The 16,304-nt window shown below is 49.7% G+C and overlaps 4 protein-coding genes across 4 annotated transcripts; 3 read left to right on the top strand and 1 right to left on the bottom strand.

Moving 5' to 3' along the window:
* Window positions 1-115: 115 nt before the first annotated feature.
* On the top strand, window positions 116-5,627 carry BDW74DRAFT_181326 (putative sister chromatid cohesion protein Mis4; the record flags this gene model as incomplete). The annotated part of the gene is made up of 5 exons (XM_073729999.1): window positions 116-278; window positions 344-533; window positions 593-726; window positions 783-2,775; window positions 2,828-5,627. 5 exons carry the CDS (start codon window positions 116-118, stop codon window positions 5,625-5,627), a joined length of 5,280 nt encoding a protein of 1,759 aa, XP_073580612.1.
* Window positions 5,628-6,308: 681 nt separating this feature from the next.
* Window positions 6,309-8,967, top strand: BDW74DRAFT_67526 (putative NADH-ubiquinone oxidoreductase 64 kDa subunit). Its single transcript, XM_073733422.1, has 5 exons — window positions 6,309-7,268; window positions 7,326-7,666; window positions 7,720-7,870; window positions 7,925-8,656; window positions 8,841-8,967. Exons 1-5 carry the CDS (start codon window positions 6,449-6,451, stop codon window positions 8,855-8,857), a joined length of 2,061 nt encoding a protein of 686 aa, XP_073580611.1. The 5' UTR covers window positions 6,309-6,448; the 3' UTR covers window positions 8,858-8,967.
* A 144-nt stretch (window positions 8,968-9,111) lies between these two features.
* Window positions 9,112-10,981, bottom strand: BDW74DRAFT_159114 (uncharacterized protein). Its single transcript, XM_073725421.1, has 4 exons — window positions 10,865-10,981; window positions 10,728-10,807; window positions 10,355-10,547; window positions 9,112-10,149 (listed from the first exon to the last, which is right to left on the bottom strand). The coding sequence occupies exons 1-4, from the start codon at window positions 10,880-10,882 to the stop codon at window positions 9,628-9,630; spliced, it is 813 nt and encodes a 270-aa protein (XP_073580610.1). The 5' UTR covers window positions 10,883-10,981; the 3' UTR covers window positions 9,112-9,627.
* Window positions 10,982-11,497: 516 nt separating this feature from the next.
* Window positions 11,498-15,887, top strand: BDW74DRAFT_169854 (pre-rRNA-processing protein ESF1; the record flags this gene model as incomplete). Its single annotated transcript, XM_073727066.1, has 13 exons — window positions 11,498-11,674; window positions 11,752-11,879; window positions 11,973-12,117; window positions 12,173-12,215; window positions 12,268-12,381; window positions 12,445-12,486; window positions 12,531-12,762; window positions 12,820-13,196; window positions 13,771-14,264; window positions 14,298-14,705; window positions 14,739-14,751; window positions 14,797-15,614; window positions 15,648-15,887. 13 exons carry the CDS (start codon window positions 11,498-11,500, stop codon window positions 15,885-15,887), a joined length of 3,231 nt encoding a protein of 1,076 aa, XP_073580609.1.
* Between the last annotated feature and the right edge of the window lie 417 nt (window positions 15,888-16,304).

Raw genomic sequence — 16,304 nt, 5'->3', positions numbered from 1 at the left:
GGTGGGGATTTCGGTCTGATGACTGACTGCCATGTGTGAAGCATGTCGTTCCTGCTTCTAGTCAAAACTTCCATTTCTTCACTCGATCTGCAGTTCTCTTTAAGGGACCACTGCCATGGATCCCAACTTGCGTCCGGCCGTTCAGGTCGTCATAAATAGCCATGCTCAGGCGCAAGCGGGACTTGCTAGGGGGCAGACGCAGCGTCGGGAGAGACCCTTAGCTGTGGAAGAGGCGCTGCAGTACTCCCCCATGTACAGCGCGCCGGTATTCGGTCTAGGTGAGTTAGGACGAGAGTCTCAGAGAGCTATGTGAACATTGGACTAAAGCATTCATTTTCTATAGATTGCATCATACGCCCGGATGTCGGTCGCCCTCCTACTACGACATCAATCAATCATATCCTTCAGTCCGGCCGCAGTGCGCTGAATGATCTCAACGACGATATCCGATCAGGACGTCACGAATCGAGCCGTTTAGAGACCTCCCGAGAATACCTACAACATTTACTGGACGGCGAGCAATTGACTGAATTGTGAGCGAGCTTCATATATATGCGTTGAGTTGATGCTAACATAATACCCAACTGTCAAGTAAATTTAAACTTCCGACAGGAAACCGGAACCCCCCACCGTCACTGAATGCCCCCCGCGGACCAGTTCCCAGCAGCAACCACCTTGGGCCCTTTGCCAAAATGATGCTGGACTCTACCGATATCGCGTATCGATGTGCGACTGCTCTACCCTTGTTTACACGATGCTTGGCTTGAGCTTACAGGTTATAGATCCTACACCATCAGACACGGATATTGGAACCCCGCTGAAGAAATCCAAATACAAACCTCCTAAGAACCATAAGATCGTTCCCAGTACTCCCAACCAGCCTACTCAGCCCGCGAGTCAGCTCTCTGTCGTGATACCAGTAAAGCCTCTGCCGAACGCCGATCATACATACATTGCTCCGAAGAAGAGGAACCACAGCGCTAGTGGAGATGACAACCTAACGTCTATTCGCCTTAGAGCTCAGAAAGAGGAAGCGGATGCTGCTCTTGTCAGGCTACAGGATATTCTCCATGAGATCTTTGAATCAGAAGACCAATGCGACCCAGGGATATCCGATACAGCTCCAGATAAGCCGAACATGGTCTTCACTTCGTTTCAGTCGCTAGAAGTTAGTGGGCCGATACTATCTACAGATTCCCATGCGCGATTGCAAAAGGCCATGAAGAAGGTAGTGAGCTTTAATAGGCTCCAAGACATCCCCTTGGATCATCTCATGCGCATACAGAAGCTCTGTGAAAGGTCTATACTTGCTGCACAGACGCCTGATTTGAGACTAGAAGATGCGTCGGACGAATTAGCAACTCAGGACTGGTTGAAGAAATTGGACGATATGCAGAACGCCCTCCTGGCGGTCAACACTCTTTTACAGACCATGTCGGGCTCACAGACGGAAAGGGACCTCTGTCAAGAGGATTTGATTGAAGCAATTCCAAATCTCCTCAATCAGGTCTTCGACCACTGCATCATACCCGCTGTTGAAGCACGCCCGGGTGGTAAAGATGGGAAACTCTTCGAGCTTTGTTCTCTCCAAAAGCGTGTCATTGGAAGCGTGATACAGCAAAGCAAAAAGGTCCTGAGCCTTTTCGCTGGCTTTTTGGCCCGAATCGATGTCTCAGAAGGAGCAATTACCGCCACCGAATTCTTCGCCGCGAAACTGATCTTTGTCGAGAATTCGCACACGGAAAAGGATTCCGCCGTGGGTAGCCAGAAATATGAATCTGTTCGGCGAGGGGCTATGGACGTTCTCGCAAAGATATTTTCGAAATATCCGTCTCAGCGCGCCTTCATTCTCGACGAGATCCTAGTCTCCCTAGAAAAACTTCCATCCACCCGACAAAGTGCCAGACAGTTCAAGCTTGCTGACGGCAAGAATATCCAACTGCTAACTGCGCTGGTTATGCAGCTTGTGCAGACCACTGCCTTAGACACTCCTTCTCCTAAGTCAACGAAGCGTAAGGCTGTCAAATCAGAAGACGAGAACGATGAATCTGAAGAGGATAACGTGTCTATGGATGACAGTGATGATCAGTCTGACATATCATTAGCGCGTTTGGCTGCGAAGGTCAATAATCTGTACGATAATGCTCTGCGAAGCGCTCAGTATATTATCAAATTCATTGTCCAACGAGCAATGACGTCCACAAAAACCGGTGACCAACCATACCGAAATATTCTTGACCTTTTCACTGAGGACTTGATCGGCGTCCTAGGCTCTACGGACTGGCCTGCTGCAGAATTGCTCTTACGTATCATGGCATCTCATATGGTTAGCATCGCGGACCTCGACAAAAGCCCCGCCACAGCAAAGAGCATGGCTTTGGAGCTACTGGGTTGGATGGGCTCCGCTATCTCTGATCTGACTTCCACTGCCCATCATCTCCTTCCGTCCATGGAGGAGTCGGAAACTGAGCTTACAGACTCTTTGAAGCAACTGTTCGAAGATTACTCGAATCGTGCTCTACATCCTCAAGATCTCGTGGCTCCAAAAGGCCCGTACCGAGTGACGCTCGAGTATTTCCTCAATGATACCAACTCGAACAATTGGCAACTTGCCAGTGCGCGAGGCTTCTTTCTTACACAGTGGGCAAAGACTTTCTGCTCTGTCTACTACAACTCAGAAGACAAGGATGAGGTTACCTACGATGATGAAACCGAGGACGCAGTACATCTTTTCGCGAAGATCTTCTCTGATTCGCGGTGGCTGGAGACAAACAGGTACCTACTGATCCCACAATCTGTTGTTTACCAGGTCTAACTCTAGTCTCAGGACATTTGACAAGGTTTCCACTGCTCAAGGAAAATTCGCCTACGTCTTAACAGTCCTGAACTCAAGCTTCTGCAAAGCTTTCGATACCATTTTGAAAGTTCTTCTCAGCTCGATCACGAGTGACCAAGCCAAAGTTCGAAGTCGCAGTCTAAAGAGTGTGATCTACATGCTTGAGAAAGACCCTAGTCTTCTTGATAGAGATGCCTCGGTCATGCGCGTGATTCTTCGATGTGCAACAGATGCTTCGCCCATGGTCCGCGATTCTGCATTATCATTGATCGCCAAATGCATTGTTTTGAAGCCGAACCTCGAGGAGGACGGCTGTAGAGCTATTCTAGCCTGTGCTGGCGACGCAGCAGCAGGGGTTCGAAAACGCTGCATTGGGTTGATGAAGGATATCTACCTGAAAACGTCACGTGTCGAATTGAAGATGGCTATCTTGGACAGCTTTCTCCAGCGAACTGTTGACCTAGAAGAAGGTGTGGCAACATTGGCGCGTCAGACATTTGAGGAGATCTGGCTCACTCCGTTCCACGATTTGACAGACTCTGCTCAAGATGATCCAAGGCTGAAGGTTGGGCTTGCAGAAAGAGTCACGCTCTTCGTCCACTTGGTGCAAAGAAGCGATACGGCTCTAGAGGCACTGGGCTCATGCCTAGGAAAGCTGCTATCTGAATCCTCCAAGTCAGCCTCTTTGAATTTAAAAGTGTGCAAGGCTATGGTTGCCACTATGTTTGAGAAACTGATCGAGGGCAGTGATTCGAGGAAGGAGTTTCAACAAGCTTTGCTGCAAACTATGACGGTTTTTGCGAAGGTGAACCCGAAATCTCTTCGCCCAGATCAGTTGGACGCCCTACATCCTTATATTGGAAACCTTGCTACAGCGGAGGACCTGTTCTTGTTCCGTTCTGTGGTCATCATCTATCGATGTGTTCTACCATACCTGTCGAACTCACATACAACGCTCTTGAAGGATGTTCAAAATGACCTTTTCAAGAGCGTGGCTAAACTCGCGCGGGCGGAGCTCAACGAAGTCATGGCTTGTCTCTGGACTATCAACGGTGTTCTACAGAACACGGACCGTCTCGTGAAACTCACAATCTCCGTTCTGAAGCCAATACAGCAATATAGAAATATTGACCTCTCTAGCAGCAACAATGCTGCAGTTCTTGCGAGGGCAAAGAGCTATATCCGAATAGCTGGCTGTGTCGGCCGACATTGTGATCTTGAGAAATATGAACCACACTTCAAGAACGCGTTCCCGGCTTGGAAAGGCGGTTCCGTAGCTGGTCTAATGGTTGACTCAATTATCCCATTCACCGTGTCAAAGCAGCCACTTGAGGTGCGCATAATGGCTCTGGAAAGTTTGGGCTCTATCTGCCAATCATGGCCTGCGCATTTTGGTCGAGAAGAATCAAGACGTGTCCTTGCAGCTGTGTTTGCGGAAGATAACCCCAGTCTTCAAAATATCGTGTTGAAGTCCTTCGCGGATTTCTTCGCAATGCACGAAGGTAAGGCAGAAAAGTCCATAGTCCCCGCCTCCGAGGCCGCGGACCAGCAAAACACGACTAGATTAGGCGGGTCTTTGAAGGCGAGCGACAACGACGGAGCTGCTGCGTTGATCGCCCAGCACTTTTTGAAGAATATGCTTCGGGTTGCGCAATCTCGGCAAGACTCGTACGGCTTGACCGCCATTGAACTTATCGCTAGTATCAATCGGCAAGGTCTAGTGCATCCGAAAGAATGTGCAGGGGTTCTGGTCTCCTTGGAGACATCTACCGTCCCGGCTATAGCCAAGGTCGCGTACGAGACGCATAAGATGCTCCATCAGCAGTACGAATCCATGTTCGAGAGGGAGTACATGCGTGCAGTCCAGGAGGCCTTTTACTACCAACGCGACGTCGTTGGTGATTCAGCTGGTGCCACGGCCCGTCCATATGTTGCCAAGCTAGCACCTCTTTTCGACATCGTCAAAATCAGCAACAGTCGGTACCAGAAGAAATTCCTTTCCAACCTCTGTTCCAAAGTGAATTTCGAATTGAAGAAACTCGATTCTAGCGGCAACCCGCCAGAGCAACTTCTGCTTGCTCGCTTTATCTCTCAGAACTTGGCGTTCTTCGATTATAACCAGCTTGCGGAACTTGTGGCGACTCTCGGCTCCATGGAGCGCGTTGTCTCAGCAACAGGAACAATTGTAGCTCACACAATTGAGTCCGAGATATTCCCGCCCAAGCAGGAAGCTCCGGGAGACGAGACGTCCACAGCTACCAGTGATCTGCCATTGCAAAATATCAACGCAGCAATCTTGCGACATCTTACAGTTGCGGCTGCATCGCTTTCTATGTTATGGGAGGCACGAACACACCTTCGACGCTTGTATGGGGTCGCGGCTCACGTCCGAAACAACGCAAAGGCCAATGCGAAAGAGCTGAACAAGTCCGCCACAAAGGTACAGGGTGTCAATGGGGATAGGTTTTGGGAGGCCATCGCCCGAAATATGTCGTCCCTTGACAGTCAGGAGAGCATGATTGAGAAATGCCGTGAATTTGCCACCTTACTTTCAATTGACGAGGAGTTCAAGATAGGAGATGACGATGATGCCGAAGGAGACAGTCTTAACGCAGCTGCTGAGGGTGATGACCCTGGCGCAACCTGGGTTGCTGGTCAACGCCCGGCCAAGCGCAAGGGCTCCATGTCGAGTCAAAATCCGCCGAAACGACCCCGAGGCCGAAAGTCCGGGTCCGCAAAGAAGCGAAGTAGCGCGAGTGCCACACCGGATGAAGATGCGGACTGGGAGTAGGCGAGACCTACATACATTATTGTATTTTGGTTGTTTTCTACAATTGTATTTAGACGGTGCATATTGGGCAAGCGAAAAACGGCGTTCGAGGAGACAGGCAGGGCTTGTATTCGGCATTTCCTTTTTATCATGGCGTGGGATCGCCTTGCCTTCAGCGTTATGTGGCCCAGTGCCGTCGTTCTAGTATCTTTGATGGGTTCTTTATATTTACTAGTGTTCTTTTAATCCATCATTTATACCCCCTTCAAGTCAGTTAATGTGATAGTCGTTCCGCAGAATCTGTATGCCTATCATCTCTCAGGTGTTCACGGATCTTCGGCTCAATTGATGGGCGGAAAGTGGACATACCATGAAGCGCTATAGTTGAACTCGTGGAGGTTATACCGAGACGCTGGATCAAGTATAGTTGCTTTTGCGGAGATGAAACCCGGGTGCTCTGCAGTGGGTTTTTATGCATACAGAAGCAAATTGAGGTCAGTCCATGCCGGATGCCGGCCACCCTGGAGGCAGATCTTGGGTAAATTCACGTAATCGGCGATTTGTCGTCCTAAGGACTAACGGCTTCAGGCTAGTATAGCGATGAGGTGGGCCGGCCAGAATGCTTGGGGTCTTGGACAGCGGCAGAATGACGTTACGCTCCTCAAGGAACTGGAACCGCTCTAACCGTCCGCCAGAACTCTTGACAGCTCGTGCTTCATCTCAACTTTCTCTTCTTCACTCTTTTCATTGCTCCTCAATCTCCGCCTTACCTCTGATCCTTGGGACGTTGACCGTCACCACCTCCCGGCCACGTCGTTCCCTCTTTACATTCTGCGTTAGCCATGAGCGCTGCGCTACGCGCGGGTCGTCCGGACGCCCTCGTGCTCAGAAGGATCGGACTCCCTTACAGAAGATTGAACGCCTCAAACTCCTCAATATCTAGATTAACTGCCGGACGATCAGCATATCACACTCCTCGCAAACCTGTACCACAATGCCTAGCTTCGCGTGCCTTCTTCAACCCTCAATATACGGTCCGACACAGTTCCACCGCACCAACAAAAGAGGATGGAATTACCCGGAAATTCAGGATAAAAAACATAATAGTCACGACGTTTGCATACTGCGGCTTCTTCATTGTCATGAGTAGTGCGGCTGTGGTGGCCTTCTTCATCTACGATGCGACTACGTACCGCGAGACATCAAGCGCTGAGGCGATCCCGGTCTCGGAATTGGCTCTCAATCCCCGTCGCGGAGGGCCCAAGAACTTACCAATTGCAGAAGTTCTGATCGGTGATGATGATTCTGAGGCAATGCAGGCTCAGAAGGATAAGCCCCGGCTGGTAATCTTAGGTACAGGTTGGGGCAGTATCGCGCTACTCAAAGAGCTTAACCCTGACGATTACCATGTTACCGTGGTGTCTCCGACAAACTATTTCCTGTTCACGCCTATGCTTCCATCGGCGACTGTTGGAACGCTTGGCTTGAGGTCACTTGTCGAACCTGTCCGTCGGATTGTTCAGCGGGTTCACGGGCATTTCCTCAAGGGTGAGGCAGTGGATGTTGACTTCTCGGAGAAGCTAGTCGAGATTACACAGATCAATAACAAAGGGGAGGAAGAGCAGTTTTACCTCCCGTACGATAAGCTTGTCATTGGTGTTGGTAAGGCTATAAATCCCGGGTGTTGAGAGACATGTGCTAATTAGCTACTCTACCCAGGTTGCGTTACGAACCCTCATGGTGTGAAGGGTCTTGACAACTGCCATTTCTTGAAGACCATCGATGATGCCCGCCGGATCAAGAACCAAGTGCTCGATAACATGGAACTAGCTTGTTTACCGACCACTACTGACGAGGAGCGCAAACGTCTGCTGTCCTTCGTTGTCTGCGGTGGTGGCCCAACTGGTGTTGAGTTCGCATCAGAGCTCTTCGATCTCCTCAATGAGGATCTGCTTTATTCATTCCCTAAAATCCTGAGAAACGAGATCTCCGTTCATATTATCCAGAGTCGCAGCCACATCCTAAACACATACGACGAGGCTCTTTCAAAGTTCGCAGAGGTGAGCAGTTGGTTCCGCCCAAAGGTTTCTTGAATTTCGGCTTATGAAGATAGTCTCGGTTTGCGCGAGATGACGTTGATGTCTTGACAAACGCTAGAGTAAAGGAAGTTCGTGAGGACAGGGTCGTCTTCACCCAGGTTGAAGACGGTAAGACAGTAACCAAAGAAATTCCCATGGGTTTCTGTCTTTGGTCAACTGGTGTTGGTAAGCGACGCATCTGGCGTTTCCTATAGGCAAGTCTGCTAATCAGCAGATCAGCCCGTGCGGTTCTCTGCACAAAGCTCGCCGACAAGCTCGACTCTCAAAACAATAAGCACGCCCTAGAAACTGATTCCCACCTCCGTGTCATTGGTGCTCCCCTCGGCGACGTATACGCTATAGGAGACTGCGCCACTGTTCAAAACAAGATCGCCGACCACATCCTCTCCTTCCTCCGTACCATCGCCTGGGAAAAGGGCAAAGACCCCCAGAAGGTTCACCTCACCTTTCGCGAATGGCGCGACGTTGCCGCCCGCGTCAAGAAGCGCTTCCCCCAGGCCTCCAACCACCTCCGTCGCCTTGATAGACTCTTTGAGCAATACGACAAAGACCACTCCGGCACCCTAGACTTCGAAGAACTCTCCGAACTCCTACACCAAATTGACACTAAACTCACCTCTCTCCCTGCCACCGCTCAACGCGCCAACCAACAAGGCCAATATCTCGGCCGCAAACTCACCAAGATCGCAGCAGCCATGCCTGGCTTGCAGGCCAATCAGATTGACTACGGTGACATGGATGAGGCTGTCTACAAGGCCTTCAACTACAAGCACCTCGGTAGTTTGGCGTACATCAGCAACGCCGCTATCTTCGATTTCGGCGGATATAACTTTGGAGGTGGAGTTCTGGCTATGTATCTCTGGCGCAGTGTCTACTTCGCTGAGAGCGTTAGTCTGCGGACGCGCGTAATGCTTGCTATGGACTGGGCTAAGAGGGCTCTCTTTGGCAGAGGTATGTCTCATTATTTTCCTTTTTTTTCCTTTTTCCTTTTTTTTTTTTTTTTTTTTTAGCAGGGCCTATATATAATTAGGTAGAGTGTTTTTTTTTTCCACGGGCTAGACCCGTGAAATTTAAAGTTTTTTTTTTTTTTTTTGCTACCTCCGCATCATTAACTAACGACATTTTGAACCATTAGACCTCATGAGCTTCTAATCTAAACCTTTAGGCTTGACCATGAGGCGCAAAGCATGATAATTTTTGCTCCATTTTCTGGGTCTCCTATCGTATATATCTTCTGGGAGGATCTAGTTCTTGAGACTCATAGTTCGATGGTGTTCCTGCCTTGTGCGATTAGCTAGAGATGATCTATGCGTTGTTGAATTCTTTTTGAAGCATTTGGGACGATGGCTGGCAATTATAGATTTCTCAAAATTATTTCCAAACGATATAATATTGACTTCTTTTAGTAACGATATATCTTACTACAAGGTCTATGTTTAGCTTGTCAATTGCGGATAATAATGTAGACATGCGGTTACTGGATGTTGGAGTGGTAAATATATATATTTGATGCTGGTGGACGGTGGTGCTGTTGATAAGTTCTCTTGCAATCATTTTGCTTTTACTTCAGGTCTGTCCGGATGAAGAATCGAGAGGGTTTACCAGCTACATGAAAATAAACATACGTGAGACGTATAGTGTGCGCGAAGGGCATAGTATTGATAATTGACTATGTGCGGCGACGGGTAGGATAAATCATACAGCCCATACGACATGACCATTTGCGGGCCACGAGTCGGAGATGGAGACGGTATTCTCAAGTCGAAGTGAGTCAGATTATGTTCTAGCGGAATGATGAATAGTCAACGCCGACATTATTCTCAACATCGCTTCCAAACGCCGACGCTTAAGCATAACATGCAGGCAGTGGAGAGTATCGCGATATGAATATGATATATACCCCCCATGACAGGTCCAGCCCGTCATGAGATCATCGGATCAACGTCCCCGTTGTTGGTCATTACAGTGTCGTTAGAGGCGCCATTCTGAGGGTTCGCCGTGGTGTCCCGGGTAGAATTACTATTGCTGGATTCCCCGAGTCCAAGATCCAGCTTGTCGGGGATATCCTTCTTAGCCTCTCGGGCTTTTTGCTCCGCCCAGGCGTATAACCTAGCAAAGTCGCACAACAGGGCTTCTGTACGAGCGCCTTGGTCTTGCAGGATAGCTGCATTGACCTTGGCATATATGTCCCTACGTAGATCGGAATGGAGAAGAGGTGCTAGCGATGGGGTTAGGTTTTCCTTGGGGAAGATGAGAAGCGCAAGGGTCTTCTCAAGGTCTTCAAGGAACTGGGGGTTTGTTGGGGCCCGAGGAGCGAGCTGCGAGGTAGCAAACTCGAGGGCTGGTGTGATGTCTCCATCGGGGTTAAGCGAGCAGGAGCGGATCAATTCCACAAGCTGCAAGCGTAGGAGCGCAAAATGAAGCGACGGGTTTTCATCTAAAATCTGCATTGAGCAATTAGCACAAGGTCAAGCCAAGTAATGACATGAGCAAAGGCAATATTGTCGTGGTTGTTGTTCATACTGAGGACTGAAGATGTTTGTTTATCAACAAAACCCAGAAGGGTGTTCTGAGTGGTGCATGAAACTTGGTATAATCATAACAAAATGGCATGGTGATGGTGGAGCAGGGGTATAGTGTGGTTCTTACCTGAGGATTGAGCTCATTGATCTTCTCGATGGCAGACTGGATATTCCCAGAATAGATGGCCGTGCGAATTTCAACCCGTTCTTGGATTGATTCGACGTCCACTTGTTGAATGTTGGCTTCGAGCGCAAATTTCTGCGCAGCAGCTGGATAGCCGTTAGTGACGAGGTAGTCCATAACCAATCTGTTCATATCACTTTTTGAGATGTCAGCAACCGGACAACAATCAATGCTTGTTGAACCAAAGACATGATCGGCAGAGTATCAGAAACACAAGTTATTATGTTCTCCTCAAGTATTTTTTTCAGAGAGATTCCCAACTTGAATAAGAAAGCATCATGAAAGCGCGGGGCGGTTGAGAAAAAGGGCAACGTACGTTTTGGATGGCTTGACCTCGTCGACTTTGCGCTCGAAGTGGTGCCATGTTGGCGTTGATGTTGAAGAAGTGGGAGACACCTGCTGCCCGTGTTAAAAACCGGCAAACACGGATGCACCAGGCGCCGAGAGGCATACGTAATTAGTAGCAGACATGATTGCACGACGGGTGAGGGATTGCTGGGACTATCAAGTGCCCTGGAGCTGAATCATAGGCCGCCTGTGAAGATGGAAAGCTTCCCAGCCGGGTGCCATGAGTTTGTCGAGGAGAAGAAAGGAAGAAGAAAAAGAGCAGGCGGAAGAAGAGGAAAAGCAAGACGAAGAGGAGCTTGTCACGTGGGGACCCATCAGCATCCGCAAGCGAAGGTCACGCCCCAGCGCTAGTCCTGATTGGCTCAAGTGTTTCTCGCATGCCCTGATGCAGCGAGTCCAACTGGGACGTTGACCTGGAAAGAGACTTGAGGATATATCAGTAACGGAATGTGAGCAGAAGCTGCTTAGTGGCCAGCATAGACAACTGAAAAGAAAATATTTAAGAACGCTGCCGCGTATCAAGAACAATACTCGAGCTGAAGAACAAAAAGCCACTAAACCATATTCGGACGATATACCGCTTAAAATGTTTTAGCCTCATCGCACCGTCGAGTGACATGGATCTCTGCACTTGCAGCCTTATCGGATCGACTTTCACTGGATCGACCCCTGTTGCCTACTCAAATCCTGATCCCATACTTCCCTGTTATTCCTAGATCTCCAGGAACAGTAGGCAACATGGAGTCGATCGGGCCAGTCTACTCTGCTGCCACCAAGTCGGACAGGTGCTACTCTCCGCCATGGGCGGACTTGAGCATTATCGGAATTGCTGGCAGTTCCGGCTCTGGAAAGACTTCGGTAGCCATGGAGATTGTGAAGTCGTTGAATTTGCCCTGGGTGGTCATTCTCGTAATGGTACCATGATCGAACGAATCCAACTAGAAATGGACCCCAATTTAGCCATCTGATTTATGAGGTCTAACACTTTGCAGGATTCATTCTACAAGACATTGAACCCGGAGGACCATGCCAAAGCTCATGCAAACGAGTTTGATTTTGACAGCCCAGACTCGATTGATTTCGATGTCCTGGTGCAGTGTCTTAGAGATCTTAAACTAGGGTATAGTAGCCAGGTCTCCCCGACTCGTACTGCTCGATTTGTCGATAACCGATGATGCTCTTCTTGTGACTGACACTTCCGGCTGCCTGAAAGAAAGAAGGTAGACATTCCTGTCTATTCGTTTGTCGAGCATCAGCGACAAGCTCATACTACCCCCCTCTACTCTCCCCATGTCCTGATCCTCGAGGGTATTCTCGCGTTACATGATCCCAGAATCATGGAACTTCTAGACGTCAAAGTATGCCCCCATTCCTTGACTGGGAGGCCATCATTGAGCTTACGTTTATTTCAAGATCTTCGTAGAAGCGGACATGGACGTCTGTTTAGGCCGTAGAGGTGAGTATCTCCAGTTCAAAATCGGTCAGTTTTCTGACAGAGCCTCAACCAGTCCTCCGCGATGTCAAGGAAAGAGGTCGAGATATTGATGGAATCATTAAGCAATGGTTCAATTTCGTGAAGCCGTCATATAAGAAGTTTGTTGAGCCTCAGAGATCAGTATCAGGTGAGCATAATCATTTCGTTGAATTGTTTCCTGACAAGGATCTCGTACTAAATAAACCCTCAGATATCATCATTCCCCGAGGCATCGAAAATAAGACAGCGATTGGTAAGCTTTCTCCCCTCTTTGGTTCTGTCAAGCTAACGAGTAAGGCATGGTTGTACAACATATACAGCGCACGCTCGAAGAAAAGTCTGAAAAGCACAGTGCAACTCTCCAAGAGCTCCGGCGCATTGCGTCCGAGGAACAGCTGTCGCCTAATGTCGTTATGATGCCACAGACACCTCAATCAACTGGAATCAACACTATCCTTCAGAATCCTGACACTGAGCAGGTCGACTTTGTGTTCTATTTCGATAGGCTGGCTGCTCTGCTGATTGAAAAGTAAGCCCTAACATCTACCCCTGGTACATTGGCAGATCTGGCTAACAACAGATATAGGGCACTTGACTTTACGTCGTACACTCCTAGGGAGGTAGAAACTCCTAAGAATACTTTCTACAATGGCCTGAACCAGGAAGGCATTGTATCAGCGGTTGCTATTCTGCGAGGAGGCTCATGCCTAGAAACCGCCCTGAAACGGACGATCCCTGACTGTGTCACCGGCCGTGTACTTATCCGGACTAACGAGGCCAATGAGGAGCCTCAACTGCATTATCTCAAGTTGCCTCCTGGCATCGAGCAGCACTCGACTGTCATGCTCCTGGATTCTCAGATGTCAAGTGGAGGAGCTGCCTTGATGGCCGTCCGTGTGCTGATGGACCATGGCGTAGCGGAAGAAAAGATCATCTTCGTAACTTGTGCGGCTGTTCAGTCAGGTGTCAAGCGGTTGGGCGCCGTATACCCGCACGTGAAGGTCATTGTTGGACGGATCGAAGAGGAGAGCGAGCCTCGATGGATGGAGAACAGATACTTTGGATGCTGAGCCTGTAGATAGACGGGGACAATTATATATAGAGCGCTCGTAAATATCACAAACTCATTGAACGACAAGCATTTTCTTTAATATGCCAATGCCGAGTGCGACACTGTTGGTACAGATGAACGCCCGGAGCAGAACGCACGGACTATCTCCGACGCCGAAGATTCTGTGGTTCCGCCGCCCAAAAAATTATCAAGCCTCGAACATTTCCTTCAAGAACCAGGAGTCTCAACTCAAAATTACTCGTTGATTTTCGCTGGGTATTCCTGGCACTCGCGTATCCTTTCGTCCTTATTAGCCTATGGTTTTCTCAGCCAGCGACACCCAATCATGTCAGACCGCAAGAAAAGCAAGAAAGGCAGCGGAGGGAAACGAGCCGCCGCCGACCCAGTCATCAGTACGTACCACATCAGCCCAAACGAAGATAGTGGGTTGAAGAGATAGCAACTAATTCCACTACTCACTTATAGCCGATCCTCGATTCGCAAATATCCAAACAGATCCTCGCTACCGCCTCCCCAGCAAACGACACACCCACGTGAAGCTCGATAAACGATTCGCGCATATCCTGCACGACAAGGAATTCTCGAGAAATGCCGCTGTTGACCGATACGGCCGAAAGCTAGCGCGCGATGACACAAAGAAGCATTTGGAACGATTCTACCGCCTGGGCGATGATGAGGGCGAGGAAGATGACGACGATGAAGAAGAGGAGGAGGACGACAAAATCAGCATTGACGATGACGAGGTCTTGAGAGAACTGAAAAAGGCTGACAGCAAAGCTGCCGGGTATGATCCGGCGCGCGATGGAGGCTTCTCAGAGTCGTCTTCCGAAGAGGAGACTGATGATGAGGATGAGGATGAAGAGGAAGAGGAGAAAGCTCTGGGGGGCGAGGAGCTGGATTTCCCCGATAAGCAGCGGGAGGATGTGCCGATCGGAGAGGTGACGAATCGCATCGCAGTGGTCAATTTGGACTGGGATAATATTCGGGCAGAGGATCTGATGGCTGTGTTTTCGAGCTTTACGCCGGCCGGTGGGAAAGTGACGAAGGTTGTCGTCTACCCGAGTGAATTTGGGAAGGAGCGGATGGAGAAGGAGGAGACGGAGGGACCTCCCAGGGAGATTTTCGCTACACAAGACGAGGATGAGGATGACGAGGAGAGCGACGAGGAAGAGGAAGAGCTCGATTCCGAAGAGGAGGAGGAGAAGATCAAGAAGTCTATTCTGAAGGAGGATCAAGGCGAGGAATTCAACACTACACAACTTCGGAAGTACCAGTTGGAGCGACTACGCTACTACTATGCTATCCTGACGTTCTCTTCGAAGGAAGCCGCGAAGCATGTTTACGACAACGTTGATGGCGCAGAATATTTGACCAGTGCTAATTTCTTCGACCTCCGTTTCGTGCCTGACGACACGGATTTCTCCGACGACCAGCCTCGAGACGAATGTGAACGCATCCCGGATGGATACCAGCCAAATGACTTCGTTACAGACGCTCTCCAGCACAGCAAGGTCAAGCTAACTTGGGATGCGGACGACAAATCACGCAAGGAAGCCCAGGCACGGGCATTCCGAGGTAGCCGGAAGGACATTGACGAGAACGACTTGAAGGCCTACCTTGCGAGTGACAGCTCTGACGATGAAGAGGAGGGAGACGTCGATATCATCGATGGCACAAAGGGCGAAGGTTCTAAGACGTCAGGGAAAGAGGAAGAGAGGAAACGCATGCGAGCGCTTCTCGGTCTGGGTGCGGAGCCGGCTCCAGCCTCCAAGTCCGATGGCCCTGTTGGTGAGATGGAGGTGACTTTCACATCTGGTTTGGCGGGTGAGCCCAACCGCGACACAATCTTCGAGAACGAGCCCGAGGAGACAAGCGTTGAAAAATACCTGCGCAAGGAGCGCGAGAGGAAGAAGCGACGAAAGGAAAAATTGAAGGGTAACAAGGGTGACGAGGCTGATGACGACAAGAAGAACGACGCTGGTGAAGATAAGGCACAGGAAGACGAAGAAGACCAGGGCTTCAACGATCCATTTTTCCTTGATCCTTCTGACAAGGCGGCTACTGCTGCTCGCCGCAAGGAGGAGAAACGCAAGAAGCGGGCAGAGCGTGCAGCCGAAGAAGCGGCCGCCGCAGCCAAACGGGCAGAGTTAGAACTGCTGATGATGGACGACGAAGATGCCAAGTCTGGAATGAGGCACTTTGATATGAACGAGATTGCCAAGGCCGAGAAGCAGGCTCGCAAGAAGAAGGGAAGGAGCAAGAGAAAGGAAGAGGCAGCTCAGGCGGTTCCTGACAATTTTGAAATGAACGTCAGTGACCCTCGATTCTCGCGTCTCTTCCAGAACCACGAATTTGCGATCGACCCTACCAACCCCCGGTTCAAGGCTACGTCGGGCATGAAAGCCCTGCTCGAGGAGGGCCGTAAACGACGTAGGGACAGGGATGAGCGTGGCGACGAGGAGGACCTCAGCCGTGATTCGAAGAAGCAGAAGCAGCGGTCTAAGAAAAGCGCCTCAGCGGGAGACGGCACGGATGATTTGAAGAAACTAGTGGAAAAGGTGAAGCGGAAGACCAAGGCTTGATAAACACCACCTGTTGTACCTGTATAGATCGATTACTTTTACGCCACGTCGAGGGCGGCTATGGAATTTTTTGGGCGTATACCATCCAAACATACTGTTTCACAGACAATATTTGCCATGCTATAGATCTATGCTTGTCCCGCTGTAGAGAAAAGACCCGAGCTCTGGATTTGTTTTTTCTGTCCCCTTATTTGCCGCATTCCCCGTCTGTTCATCAACATTTTCGATCTCAACGTCAATACATGATGCAATGTCGAGATAGCTTCGGCATAGTAATCCAAATCCCGGCAGAGTTGCCATGCGCCATCCATGTCCGCACATGCAGTAGCAAGGTTGATTGTGCAACACACCTGATCATTTGCATCTGATCTGACAGTGATAAAGGTCCCTACTCTGCCAATCGGCGTCTGGAGGTTC

The sequence above is a fragment of the Aspergillus multicolor genome, assembly GCF_047715735.1.
Source record: "Aspergillus multicolor strain CBS 133.54 unplaced genomic scaffold BDW74scaffold_27, whole genome shotgun sequence".
Lineage (NCBI taxonomy): Eukaryota > Fungi > Ascomycota > Eurotiomycetes > Eurotiales > Aspergillaceae > Aspergillus > Aspergillus multicolor.
The sequence above is the reverse complement of the archived record's forward strand: the minus strand, read 5'-3'. Positions and strand labels throughout refer to the sequence as shown.